The 13,427-nt window shown below is 38.8% G+C and overlaps 1 protein-coding gene across 1 annotated transcript in view; it reads left to right on the top strand.

Moving 5' to 3' along the window:
• Positions 1-6: 6 nt before the first annotated feature.
• Positions 7-13,427, top strand: part of FARSB (phenylalanyl-tRNA synthetase subunit beta) — a 35,078-nt gene continuing 21,657 nt past the window's right edge. Inside the window, exons 1-13 of the mRNA XM_063166792.1 lie at positions 7-96; positions 1,097-1,152; positions 2,100-2,254; positions 2,771-2,843; positions 3,126-3,241; positions 3,637-3,787; positions 4,497-4,605; positions 6,826-6,896; positions 8,193-8,254; positions 8,348-8,399; positions 9,935-9,996; positions 10,410-10,617; positions 11,041-11,121. Of these exons, the coding sequence (XP_063022862.1) occupies positions 39-96; positions 1,097-1,152; positions 2,100-2,254; positions 2,771-2,843; positions 3,126-3,241; positions 3,637-3,787; positions 4,497-4,605; positions 6,826-6,896; positions 8,193-8,254; positions 8,348-8,399; positions 9,935-9,996; positions 10,410-10,617; positions 11,041-11,121 (1,254 nt within the window). The 5' untranslated portion in view covers positions 7-38. The remainder of the gene's footprint in view (positions 97-1,096; positions 1,153-2,099; positions 2,255-2,770; positions 2,844-3,125; positions 3,242-3,636; positions 3,788-4,496; positions 4,606-6,825; positions 6,897-8,192; positions 8,255-8,347; positions 8,400-9,934; positions 9,997-10,409; positions 10,618-11,040; positions 11,122-13,427) is intronic.

Below are 13,427 nucleotides of genomic sequence, written 5' to 3'. Positions count from 1 at the left end.
GGGAGCGCGGCGCAGGCGCAGCGCGGGTCCGGGCCGCCATGCCGACCGTCAGCGTGAAGCGGGAGCTGCTGTTCCAGGCGCTGGGCAGGAGCTACAGTGAGTGCCCGCCATCCCCGCCGTGCCGCGGGACGCGCCCGCACAGCACCGCGCCCGCCCGCTGCCATCGCCGCGGCCCCTCCGCCGCTGCCCGCCCTGTGCGCGCACGGTGCCGCCGGCCGCGTGTCCCGTGTCCCGGGGCTGCACCGGGGCTCTCGGGGAAGCTCAGGCCTCAGCGCCAGTGGCTCCCCTGCCGCCTGCTGCTCACCAGCCCACGGCACGCCAGGCACAGCCATGTGTCATCCCCGGCCCCTTCAGCCCATTCCCCTGACACGCACTGCTAGAGCCCAGATCGCTCGGGAAGTGCAACCGCGCGTCCCCGCATGGCGGTTCCTGTTGGGAGTTTCACTGTCTGTGTCAGGATCTGGTTAAACGGAGAAGGAGGGGGAAGAGGGGGGAGCAGGCAAAGCGAGCGGTGAATAGCGAGGGTTTATTCAGTCCTTCCAGCCTGGCTCTCGATGCGGGTTTAAGATCTGCTCGGCTGAAGGAGCATTCAGGACATGCAGTGGTTTCGAGCAGACGGAAACTGTGGCTCTGCAGACGGCCCGATGCATTGGCAGAACAGGGCACTGTCAGATCTGCATTGTCAGAACAGGGCTGTTCTGCGTTACTCACGTGTTGATGATGCAGTTGATGCAACCTCTGTAGAGCAACCTGTCTGATCAGAACAGGAGCACTTGGCAGAAGCTGCCCAGTTATTCCCTTCTGATTTCATTATCTGTTCAGGCCAGAGTTGCTCTGACAGATCTGGCTGAGGAGCTTAGCTCCAAAGATCAGAAGCCCTCCCTTGTGACTGTCAGAATACCACGTCAATAAATCAAATATATACTAAAGAAGCTGCTACTCAGATGCAAATATAAGGAAAAAATCTTCAAATTACTTGTACCTTTTTTTCCCCGAAATAGCTTTTGCTATCTTGTTTGAAAGCATTGTAAAGACATACACAAAAATAAGGTCTGATGTCTGCTTATTAACCAAAATTCACCCTCTTCCTTCACAGCGGATGAAGAATTTGATGAGCTTTGCTTTGAGTTTGGTTTGGAGCTTGATGAAATTGTAAGTAATGGTTTTATTTGTTGCTTTTTGAGTAGATGTAGCATATTGACAGCATTGATTTTTGGTAAGAGTTTGTATGGCATTGTTTCCAGCATATCCCCTGTTGCAATGGTGTAATGCACTGTATTAACACAGGTGTTTTGAATCTGGGGAAAAACCCCTCAGACATACAAAAGTTACTGCTTTGGTAGCAAGAGCCTCCAAGATGGCATATTGCAATACTTCCTGGAGGTCAGCACTCCGTGCTGCTTGATCTCAGGCACCATTTTACTTAGCAGCATAAGTATGGCCACAGAACATATATTGATCATATTTTACAATATCTGCTTGTCTTTGTTTTATATACAGTCATCTGTGCAATATCCACAAAAATGTGTTTGTCCTGGACATTGTTAGCTGAGTTGTAACTTTATATTTATAAATTTAACTAAATTTATATTTAACATTTTTATTTTGGTTCTGTACTTATGGAGATCTGCTATTCCTGATAACTCTATCCATGCAAATCTTGTTCAAGCAGACCTGTTTTGGTTTTGCCATTTAATTTTAGTTTATTGGCTTTTTAATGATGCTTATCAAAAGACATTTGAATGTCATATGTTATGCTTTATTTCAGAATAAATTTGATTATGACACATCATTTGCCAATCTATTGCCAAAAATAACGTCTCAGATCTCTGCTGGGGTCTGACAGCCTGGAGGTTCTTGCTTCTATAATATTTTTTCTTAAAATTTTAATACTGAATTTTTCTTTTGGTACACTGCTTTACAGTTTCTGAATTTGAGGTTTTATGTCATCTCTTGTATTTGGTTTGTCCATTTGCTGTATAAATGCAAATTACAGTGTTAAACTTCTTATTAATACAGTTTCTGCTATCTTATCACTGTCATACTGCTGTCAATGTTAAGATATATCAGGTTAAACTCACATTTTTGCTTGATTTCAGACATCTGAGAAGGACATTATAAGTAAAGAAAAAGGTGAAGAAAAGGCCAAGGGTGCCTCTGATGTCATTCTCTATAAAATTGATGTTCCTGCCAACCGCTATGATCTGCTTTGCCTGGAAGGGTTGGTCCGAGGACTGCAGGTCTTTAAGGAAAGGTAAGGCAAAGTTGTGACATCTCTGTGGTGTTTGTTGAAATTTGGGTCCATTTCTGGTCAGTAAACAGAAATTCCTACTTGCTTGCATTTGGAGTATGATTATGTGTGTAGATGAGATTCATCAGGTGTTCCTCTGGAGAGGATCTATTGCATAACTTGAAAAGACCAGACTAGAATGTTCCTGGGTTTTGTATCTGTTCTAAAAAGTTTTCAATTGCTGTTCCATTTGAGACTTATCCTCTGTAAAGAACTCCTGCAGACAAACTTCCTTGTGATCCTTTCTAATAAATACCAAAACAAATAATTTATTTCCCTTTTCTGCAATGACTTCATCTTGCTGAGTTCTTCCTTTCTTGTTCAGTAATCTGTTGACCATCCCATAAAAAACAAGTTCTGCAAAATTAGCTTATTACATGCCAATAAATGTTAGCAAGGAAGTTTTCTACATATAATTCCTGCTCCATTTCTAGAGTTTGCTACATTGCAGCTACAGACTTACTTCTGTTTTGGTTTTAGGATAAATCTCCCTAGGTTTGAAAAGATAATACCAGCTGAGGGTGAAGGTCAGAGGCTGATTATCACTGAACAGGTAAAATTGTTTACTGCACTTTTGTAAATGCATTGAGAGTTGCTGAAGCAGCAAGATCCATATCAGTACGATTTTGTAAGAGCAGTGAGACTGGAAATCTTATTTGCAGAACAAGAGCTAAAGACATTTAAATATCTCTACTAGTTGTGATCTATTCTTAGGAATGAGGAGTGGGAGGAACAATAGACAAATTATTTTGGGTGAACCTAGTAGCAGATCAAATCAAAGTTTCAGATGCAGCTGAAATCAAATCTCTTGAGGAGCTGCTGTTGTGAATTGCAGACTGCCCAGGTCCGGCCTCACGCTGTGGCTGCTGTCCTGCGGAACATAACTTTCACCAAGGACCGCTACGACAGCTTCATCGACCTGCAGGAGAAGCTGCACCAGAATATCTGCAGGTTAGTGCTTAAATTTATAGTGTGTAGTGTCTGTGTCTATGATTTTATCACATTAAAGCTGCACATCTCTATTGCAGAGAGCTGTTATGGTTATGCCAAGGAAAATCTTCTATGGGAGCTCTCTTGATCCTTCTCATTTCCTTGCCTGTTCAGCTGTTGCAGTTCATTCAGCAGTTGAGACAGAAGTGTTTAGCAACATTCCCATTGGATTTGCCTTGACAGTTGTGTTGGTATTCATAATAATATTTATTAAAATGTTATTCATCGAATAATTTCTGGGCTTCTCAAAATTATCCTTCTGCTTTTTCATTAAGCTCTTTTTTCATAAAGCATCATACTCCAAGAAACTCCCAAGTATTACTAGTAAACCATTATTTTGCCTTCTTTATTTCTAGGAAAAGAGCATTAGTAGCAATAGGTACCCATGACTTGGACACCATCACTGGTCCATTTACTTATACAGCCAAAGCACCTTCTGAAATTAAATTTAAGCCCTTGAATCAATCCCAGGAGTACACAGCCTCACAAATTATGGATCTGTATAGGGTAAGTGGAATTTTTCAGACTTGTTGCACTAAATGAGGAGGATAAATTTCCAAGGCTAAATATCTCTCATATCCTTGTTATTAGAAGTTGTTCTTACAAATAAAACACAATTGTCTTCTGTAGCTTAACAGCCATTGGACATTCCATATTTTGCTTGTCATGTTGGAAAACACATACTGGCCCTGGAGACAAATCATCAAGTGCCTCTGACTAAAGAGTAAGAGTGTTCAGAAACAAGAGAGACTAAAAGGAAATTAGGGTTTTGGTACAGCACATACTTAGGCCATTAGAACAAATGTAAATTTTGAATCAAATTTAGGGATGTGCCAGTATCCAGCAATTTATAATTGAAAGTATTACAGTGCTAATTTTTATCACTTTTAAGAAGAGTTCCTATAGACTAAGGATATTTGGCAATGTTTTTGTGCGCTGTGGTGAACAAGACTGTCATTTGGACAGAGTGGCCTACACATGTTTGAAAGAATCCTTAAATAATCTTCAGCACTTCTGAAGAAAACCAAAAATCTAGTTCTTTAATTTCAGACTTTTCCTGCTGCTGGGAGACAACACTGTGCTAGTAAAGTACCTAACTCTAACCCAATCCTTCCCACCTTCAAAACACCCCTTAATCACTCCCCAAAGGATTGTGGCTCTGTGGAAGTTCACCTGTGAGCAGAAGTGGAGTTCAGTTTGTGCTTTGTTCCTCCAGACTGACAGCCACCTTCGGCACTACCTGCCCCTGATTGAAAACAAGCCACGCTACCCTGTCATTTATGACAGCAATGGGGTTGTTCTGTCCATGCCACCAATCATCAATGGTAAGATTAATTTGTGACTGCTCTGTAGTGTTACTGCTGTTTTGTGTGTGAATTGGTGCCTGACAGAAATGCTGATGTGCCATAGGGATTATTATGTTTTCTTAAAATTGTTTCACTTACAATTTCCTAAGTCTTCTTTCCTTCTTTCATTTTAAAGATAGTCAGGTTTTTTGCTCCCTCCCTAAGCTTCTAGTGCTCATTTTTCTCATCTTCATCAGAAGGGTGTAAAAATTATACTGCAAACCTCTGCATTGAGCTTCTCATGCTCTTCCCCAACTCAATAAAGTTCCTTGTGACAGGAATTTTTGTTATGAAAGCATTTTTTTAAGCTAAAAGAAGCCAGCAAGAAGTTATTTTGTAAACTGGTAACTGCAACTTTGTACTCCATTTTATGAAGTCACAGCAGGGAACTTACCAGGAATGGGAACTAGTTTTTTATGACTCCTATTGTTATCACACTAAGTGATTTCAGAAGATTTTAATTTCTTAAAAAGAAAAAAATTGGTCTTGACCTTTTTTTTTTGCATTGTTTCTAAATATGGGTTTCCTCTGAATGCAAAAGAAACCATGCATGATTTTTGAGAACCAGGTTTACTGCAGCCATTTAATGGCAGGTCAAGAATTACTCCTTAAAGAAAAATAATTCAGTATGTCTATATACTCAAATATAGGTGAGGAATCAGTAAATTTCCCTGCACTGACCAATAACTCTGCAGTGATAATCTCTTTGGATGTATGCTTCCTAATAGACCTTATCCAGCTAACCTAAATCTTCTTAAAAGGCAGCTCAAAGTCTCTGGCAGGGACTGTAACAGTAACTGAATTGAAGATGCTGTCAACCACTGTGCCTGATCCTTGTTAGGGTCATTCCAGCTTGGGGGTGCTCCATGTATGAGCACTGCATATTGTTTGTATTTTACCAATTTAAAAGGTTGAGCTAAATTTAACACCTGCCTCTGCTTTAGAGAACAGTATCTAAGTGAGGTTTCCAGGTCAGAGGTGCTTTTTAAACAGATAATGCAATGTAAACATCTGAATTGGTTGTTTGGATTATCTACAAGCACTAAAGTGAGGGCTTGTGTTTGCTTTGAAGTGAGTCCAGAGATGCTGACTACATTCCATGTGCAAAGAGACACAGCACAGTTGTAGGGAGGACAAGGTCCCTCAGTCCTGAGATCTCTGCTGCCCCTAACTCCCAGTCTGCCTGTGACCTCATTTCCTAGCAGGAAACTGAACCAGAGCAGCTAAGGGTGAAACAAAGCAAGCAGGAATTCCCTTGTATATCCTAATGCTTTCTTAGGCTCTGGTGCAGCTGCACTAATGAACGGTGCAAGGAAAGGCAAGGAGGACAAAGAGGCTGGATTTGACATGATCCCACATGGATCTAGGACTGTGTGTGCCCATTCCTGCATGGTTCCCAGCCATGGATTCACTCCGGGTGGGCACTGCCCATCTGTGCCTAACAGGCAGAATGAGATCTCTGTACAGCTGCTCCAGACTGCTTGTGCCTTACTAACAGACCCCACTTTTGTAGGGAACCATCTGCTAGGGACCTTCACATCCAGTTTGCAAAAGAGACACTTCAGGTGCTTCTTCCAGACAAGAAAATTTTGATTGCAACAGGGATGTGCTTCTGTGCACACATCATAACTCCCAGTACAGACAAAGAAAATTCATGCCTAGAAGGGACCCATACTAGCACCTAAATTACTACAATAGAGCAACCTTTAGGGTATCAGCAGTGTCAGGAGAGCACAGAATGACTATTGATTGTCATTAGTCTAAATAATTTTTTGAAAGCCATTTCATTTGTTCCTGCCCAAGGAAATGATATAGATCACACGTGATGGGATGTGGGACTAAGGCCAGGGAAGATGGGATGCTGTGGCAGTGCAGAGCCCTTTGCTAACAGCAGATGGCCACTGTTCTGTTAGCTGCCTTTCCCAGCTGGCTGCCAGGATACTGAATATCCCTGTGTCTTGCAGTGTAAAGCATAACCCAGTCAGTGTGTCTGATCTGCTTTTTTCCTTTTCTTTGATTCATAAATTCAAATATAAAAAGAGCTGCAATTCTGCCAACAACTGTGAATGTTGGTGCAGTAGATAGTGGCTTTTTTAAGCTGTGGAAAATGACAGTGATCTTTCTGACACAAAATCAGTATCAGTGCTATTGCAATAAAACTAATATTTCTTAACATGTTTTTGTTTTCACATGTTTTAGGAGATCATACAAAAATAACGCTAAATACCAGAAATGTGTTTATTGAATGTACAGGCACAGATATTACAAAGGTAAATTAATCTTTCCTGCTTTTGAAATGCTTTAATATAATTGTTATCCCTTTGGGTAATAGAGCTCCAATACAAAGACCTACAACCAAAGGCATTTACTGTAAGGAGCCAACCTTCCAATGCAAAAGTTGTAGGACTGTGGAATTCTCTGGAAACAGTTTCAGGCTTGCTCTATAGACAGCGTTGTGTTTTCATTGAATTTTGATTTTACTGTATCTTTATGTTGACACTAAGTGTTCAGCTTGTATGAGAAAATAATTCAAGTAAAGTAGAGATTGTTTGTTCTTTTTGAGCTCTTTTTCTAAATCTGAAAGACTTAGAAAAGAGTAAAATTTACTAAGACTTCCTGTTATGGCAGAATACTATTTGTAAAGATTCATTTTGTCTCCTACTGAAAATTTGGGCTGAGGGAAGAAAGACAAGGATTTTTCTACTTAGTTATCTTTATCAAGCAGGGATGCCATGCAAATAATTGCTAAATTCAAGTCTTTCCATATGCAAATTCTGTAACTCAAAGCTGAAGCATGAAAGCCAAGGAGCTATAATTGCCTGTTCTTGAATATAGGTTGTGCATTCATTGATAGTTTCCTAAAGTGTGTAACTTCATGCTTAACAGCAAAACTGCTTTTAACTTACTCTACTACAAAATGGTATGTTAACAACACAACTAAATTTGCATGTTGAGAAGTGGCTTCTAAGCAAACTAATAAGTAACCATTTCTTGCTACTGCTTGTCTTGATAGTAAAAATAAATAAAATGTTGTTCTTTTACATGAAGGAAATTACACTGTCAGGCATCAAAAAAAACCCTTTGTGGATTGAGAAGTTCATCTGAATCTCATTATTACATTTCATTATACTAATCTATTAAAATATTAACTGTAAAACAAAAAAATTTGCAAATGAGGTTATTTGACAATATATTGCTAAGCAATGCAGTCCTTCAGCCTCTCCATTCTCACTTGAACTTCAGTAAAATTACTAACTAGACAGGTTAGGAAGACCCAGTTCTAAATGGTAATAAAAACCCTGTGTTTCTAAAGAGCAGAGTTTAGAAAAGATACACAAAGGCTTTAGAACCTTGAAAATCAGATTTTCAAGCTTTTGCACAAATGTCTGCATCAGAAGGAAATTTTTTTTAAAATTCAGTCTAATATTCTAGACTGCTAGGAAATTAGAATAGAATGAAGAGGGTGTAAGATGAGATATTTTCCCTGTTTCTTGTTAAGATATTTTTTTCTACTTCAACACAAGTAGATGACAGATTTCACTGTGATTATTATGTTTGTTTTGCAGGCAAAAATTGTTCTTGATATTATAGTCACGATGTTCAGTGAATATTGTGAGAAGCCATTCACGTGAGTATAAATCTCCAGGGCCACATATATATAAATTTCCACATTTGGGCCATGTGTTACAACCAGTTTTACTTATATTTTTCTCTCTCTCAGTGTTGAAGCAGTAGAAGTGGTTTATCCCAATGGGAAGACCCACATCTATCCGGTAAGCACAGCATGAGGATATCTCTGTGTCCTTAGGGAGAGGGCTGATTTACACAAAGTCTGGGAACAGTGACATTGTTTTCTTTTCCTGCTATGGCAACATCTGCTGGTTATGAGGTGTAGTGTAAAAGCCCAGTGAGTCAGAACCTCCTCTAACCCCACAAAAAATAACGCCAGCTCCAGCTTCTCCTTGTCAAGGAAAGTAATTTTGAAGCTCCATTGAATTATGATGAGGTTAAAAAAAACCACTATTATGGTGTAGCATGTCTGCCATAGGAACTTTTTCAGGAACAAGTAAAGATTGCAATCAAAGGTCATCATCTGTGTCTAAAGCTTTTAAATCCTACGTGTTCCAAATCAGGAAAAATGAATGCAGGAAGAGATCCTTCAGCCTTGAGCCTATGGACAACTGAAATCAGCCTCAGCCTAATGTACTTATCAGATCTGGAAGCTTTAATGCCCTTCAGTTGAAATAACCTTGTAACACTGCATTTTTCAGTCTCTCACTTTACAGACACCAACTATGTAAAGGTCTAAAAAGCAGAATATTGACTTCAGTTCAGAGCCCCAGACAGATCTGTTCCCAGTAATGCAGTCTTACATTTTTATTCTCTTAATAAGTATAAAGAAAGCAATTCCTCCTGTTTCCTGAAAGTAACTGAAGACAGAGTTGAACTCTGGTTATGAACTGTGAACTCTGAGTTATGAACTCTGGTTGAGTTCATAAAATCAGATACACCAAGGGAGTACAAATTGTTTAGAGGGAAAGAAACTTTTTTTTGCTGAGAGGTTTTCTAGTGTCATTTTAGCTTTTTCTTTTCTTAATGTCAGTTTTAATCACCAGAGGAAAGATGTAGAATCCTGAAAAGATATCCAACAAAATAGAAATTTCTGCAGTAACCAAAGAGCTTCCCTAGATAAAATAGAGGAAAAACCCCACAAGTTTCAGATGCTATGTTTTTTAAGGATTTGTATATCAAGTGGATTAGAAAAACATGGAAGACATAAATACATATAAAATATCTTCCTTAAATGCATTGCACACTTGCTAAGTAAAATACTGGTAGGTATTTGTGTGCCAATAAGGAAATAGAAGGTTTTTCTTCCTTTTCCTGTTAAAGGTCATTTGATCTGTACATGACCATGAGATCTCATGCATGACCCTTCTGTGCTTTAGGGCTTTGACTTAGGATGAACTCACCTGAAACTTTCAGTGACTCTGATACTTGCATATATCAGGAATTATCGGAAGTTTCAATAACAGGGATTTCATGCTGCATTCACCCTTCCAGCTTAACCAAGAACAGCTTTTGTATCGCATACTAGAGTATATTTTCAACAATCCTGTTCACTTTAGAATGCTAAATATAGCCTAATATTCCACATTTGTCTTCTGTGGGTGTCATTCATAGTATGCCAGTTAGAAGCTAGATTACTGAGATTGAATCCTCTCAGGTAGAAATGGCAGGCACTGTATATGTATATTAAAATCTGTATATGTAATATGTATATTAAAATCTTTGTCTTTCTTTTTAGGAGCTGGCTTATCGAACAGAGAAGGTGAAACCTGAATACATTAACAAGAAAGTAGGAATCAGGTGTGTTACTGCAAATTAAAACATAGTTTTTATTAACCGTGACAAAGGTACTAGAGGACATTGATTATTGCATTGTTTTAAAAATGTTTAGACTGTGATTTTTTTTTAATTTATCAAAAATTCTGGGGTTATCTCGGGTAATTAGATTGACTCTGTAACAGAGTTCCCTGCTTTCAGAGAAGGTGAATGATTCTTTACGGCTTCCCACAACTGTCATGAAGTAAAGGAAAATGACCATCTCATGAATGAGAATCTGAGCTGGTTCTGTTTGAATGCTAAATCTGTGTACAGTCCATAAAGCACTTACAGATTGTCCAGGATATGAGGCAATGCCGAAAAAACACTGATTACTTTACAAAACCAGTCAATACGTTGCAAAATCCATAAATTACCACTCTCTTGTTTTGTTTCAGTGAAACTCCATCAAGCCTGGCAAAGCTGCTGACTAGGATGTGTTTGAAGTCCCACGTCACAGGGAATGGGAACCATCTAGAGGTTGAAATCCCTCCTACCAGAGCAGACATTATCCATGCCTGTGATATCGTAGAAGATGCAGCAATAGCTTATGGTTATAACAACATTCAGATGCTGATCCCGAAAACGTACACCATAGCTAATCAAGTAAGATTGCCCCTTCAAATGAATGCTCTGTTGTCAGTAAATGACTGCTGCATGCCAGAAGGGCTTTGGGGAAAACAGAACCTAGGAATTAAATATTTTGACATGCTTTGCCTTGAGAAGTATTTACCATGGATGGGATACAAAACAGATGCCCCGCTGATTTGAATAAGTCTAAGACCAGTGGTTGCTGGTACTTAAAAAAAGGAAGGGTTTAAGTAGGGAACCCGTATTAAATCTCTAATTGGGAGATTCATTTCCTCAGGCAAGCCTGAAGGCAGCTGGCTAATGCTTTCAAAAATTTTAAGCACACAAGCATAGTCCCTCCCTAGTGAATTCACCATCATGTAACAGGCAGAATCACCTTGGGAAAGAATAGCAAAATGCTTTTAGATGGAAGCTGAAAACTGTTTTGTTTCATTTTAGCTCCCCCTCAATAAGCTTGCAGAACTTCTGAGGCTGGACTTGGCAGCTGCTGGATTCACTGAAGCACTCACTTTTGCCCTGGTATATTACATTGATTTCATATTTTTCTTAATTGCATGTTTGAACAATGATGCAATCAGAACTGCAGAGGGTGGTCTGAGGATATGTTATTGTATAAATGTATCAGTATCATCCAGTGCTGTTTTGGCAGCTGATTGTTTACTAGGGCTTTGGAATCACAGTATAATATTTGGAGAGTTTGTAGGTCAGAGAAATTAAATGAGTCACTGTTAATGTGGTATGCAGTTCTAAGTATAGAGAGGGAAATAGCTGCTGAAGGACTGGTTTTAGTTTAACTTGATAGGATGAAATTGTAAGACAGCAAATCTCTCTCAAGACTTTGGTCACCAGATGTGAAATTCTTCATAATTCAATAATCTGGAAAAACAACATGAAAATTTAGTACTTTCTGGTGGGTATTCTACAGTGTATTGAGATTTACCTATTTACCTATTTTTCTTTAGTATTGTCACTTACCCACAATTCTTTTGCAATCAGTCTGCAAAGAGCTTATTTTAAGAATACTCATAAAAAAGTTACAATATACAGACACTAGGGGGACATGCTTTCTAAATTTCACCACAGGTAGGGTTTTGAATAAAGAGAACAAATAGATATATGGTACATAGATAAATATAGATAAAAAATATAGCATTGTTATCACTGGTTTTTGGTATTCTTTGTTACAGCCATGCCAGTAGTCTTTGACCAAGAATTAGGAATCTGCAGCAGCAAGTGCCACTCTGGTACTAACTGATGCCATAATTTGTACTATGGAAATTATACAGCAGGATGGTTGTGCTAAAACAGAATGTACAGCAGGAAACAACATCTTTGTCATGGCCACTTGCTCATACCCCTTAGCTGTGAACTGGATCAGAGAACCTGATCTGCTCTTGAAAACGAAGTTAAATATGCTCCTATGCCCTCCAAATGTATGTGGTAACTGTCCCTGTATGGAGACTGGCATAGGCAGCTATGGAAAATACAAGATACATTTTTAAAAATCCTTTCTGTTGCAAGATCAAAGCCTTTGCCTAAATGCCCAGTTTGTGCACATTTTAGGATATGGGGAGCTACCATTGCACATGCTGTTAAAAATCTCTGTGGAACTTCTCAACTTCTTCCCGAAGCTAAAACTTACTAGATGGCCAGTTATAAATCCTTGAAAGTATACAACCTCTTAAGAGAGAATGATCTGCTCACAGATATTTTTTACTAATTTACTCAAATATTTTAAGATGCAGAAGTTCAGGCTCCTAAAAGACTTCTGGTAGTTGAAGGGCTCAGATATTGCAACCACATTTGCTAATTTGAATGGACTGAATAAAATTTTAACACCTTCAGATTTCACAGAGCTTCAAAAACAAAATTTGGTCTCATTCTGAAAAATATATTCCAGTTTTAATATTTGGTTATTAACTCATTTAAGTAACCAGGACAATAAGTAGTATTGTGCTGCAGTGCTAATATCTAACAGAGGTATTCAGGCCTGTGGTTACTACCGTGTTGAGGCAACAGTACATATAGTCAGTTTTTAAAGTTTTTCTTTATTCATTAATATTATTATCCAAAATTAATATTTCCTAATTCATTATTCATTTTTGAGTGCTGCACTCTTGCTTGTTTCTTTGAACACATAGTTCATTTATTTCAGCACCAAATAGGTAATATGTCTGTATGTCTATTCCTATAAATAGGAACATTTAATACATTACATTGCTACAACTGAGAACCTTTATGAACTGCAACAGCACAATTTTTGAAGGTCATGCAGTGTGTCATGGTATCACATTTCCTATTTGTATTTCTGCTGTGGCAGGATAAAACTCACAGTCTGAGTGACACTTTATTAAGTGAGGCTTATGACTTTGATATAATTTATACTACAATATTTTGTACTCCAATCTTATATGACAAACACTGCTTATGTATTTTTGCACTCAGTCTATTTCTTGGGTAGAGCCCCAAGTTACACTTGTACACAATAATGTTGCCTTCTGTGAGGAGCTCTAGTTTAGCCAGAATCCATGTAGTTAAATCACAGTAACATGCTGAAGTTTAGATAGACATCTGAAAACTGTTTAACACAGTTCTCTCCTCCTAAATTCAGCATTCCTTGTGTTATTTGGGATTTTTAAAAATGATTATTCAATAATCCACTTTTTCAGATGGTATCATCTGCTCATTTTTCTCACAGTTGGTGTATCAACACACTGTGTGAGTGCTGCCAGTGCAAAGGGAACACTTCTGGGAGCCTGCAGTACACAAGCAAATCCTCAATTCCATGCCTAGTCTGCTACTGGTTTCTTTATTACTCTAATAAA

Source organism: Melospiza melodia, chromosome 12 (genome assembly GCF_035770615.1).
Source record: "Melospiza melodia melodia isolate bMelMel2 chromosome 12, bMelMel2.pri, whole genome shotgun sequence".
Lineage (NCBI taxonomy): Eukaryota > Metazoa > Chordata > Aves > Passeriformes > Passerellidae > Melospiza > Melospiza melodia.
This window is presented reverse-complemented; position numbering and strand designations above follow the sequence as displayed.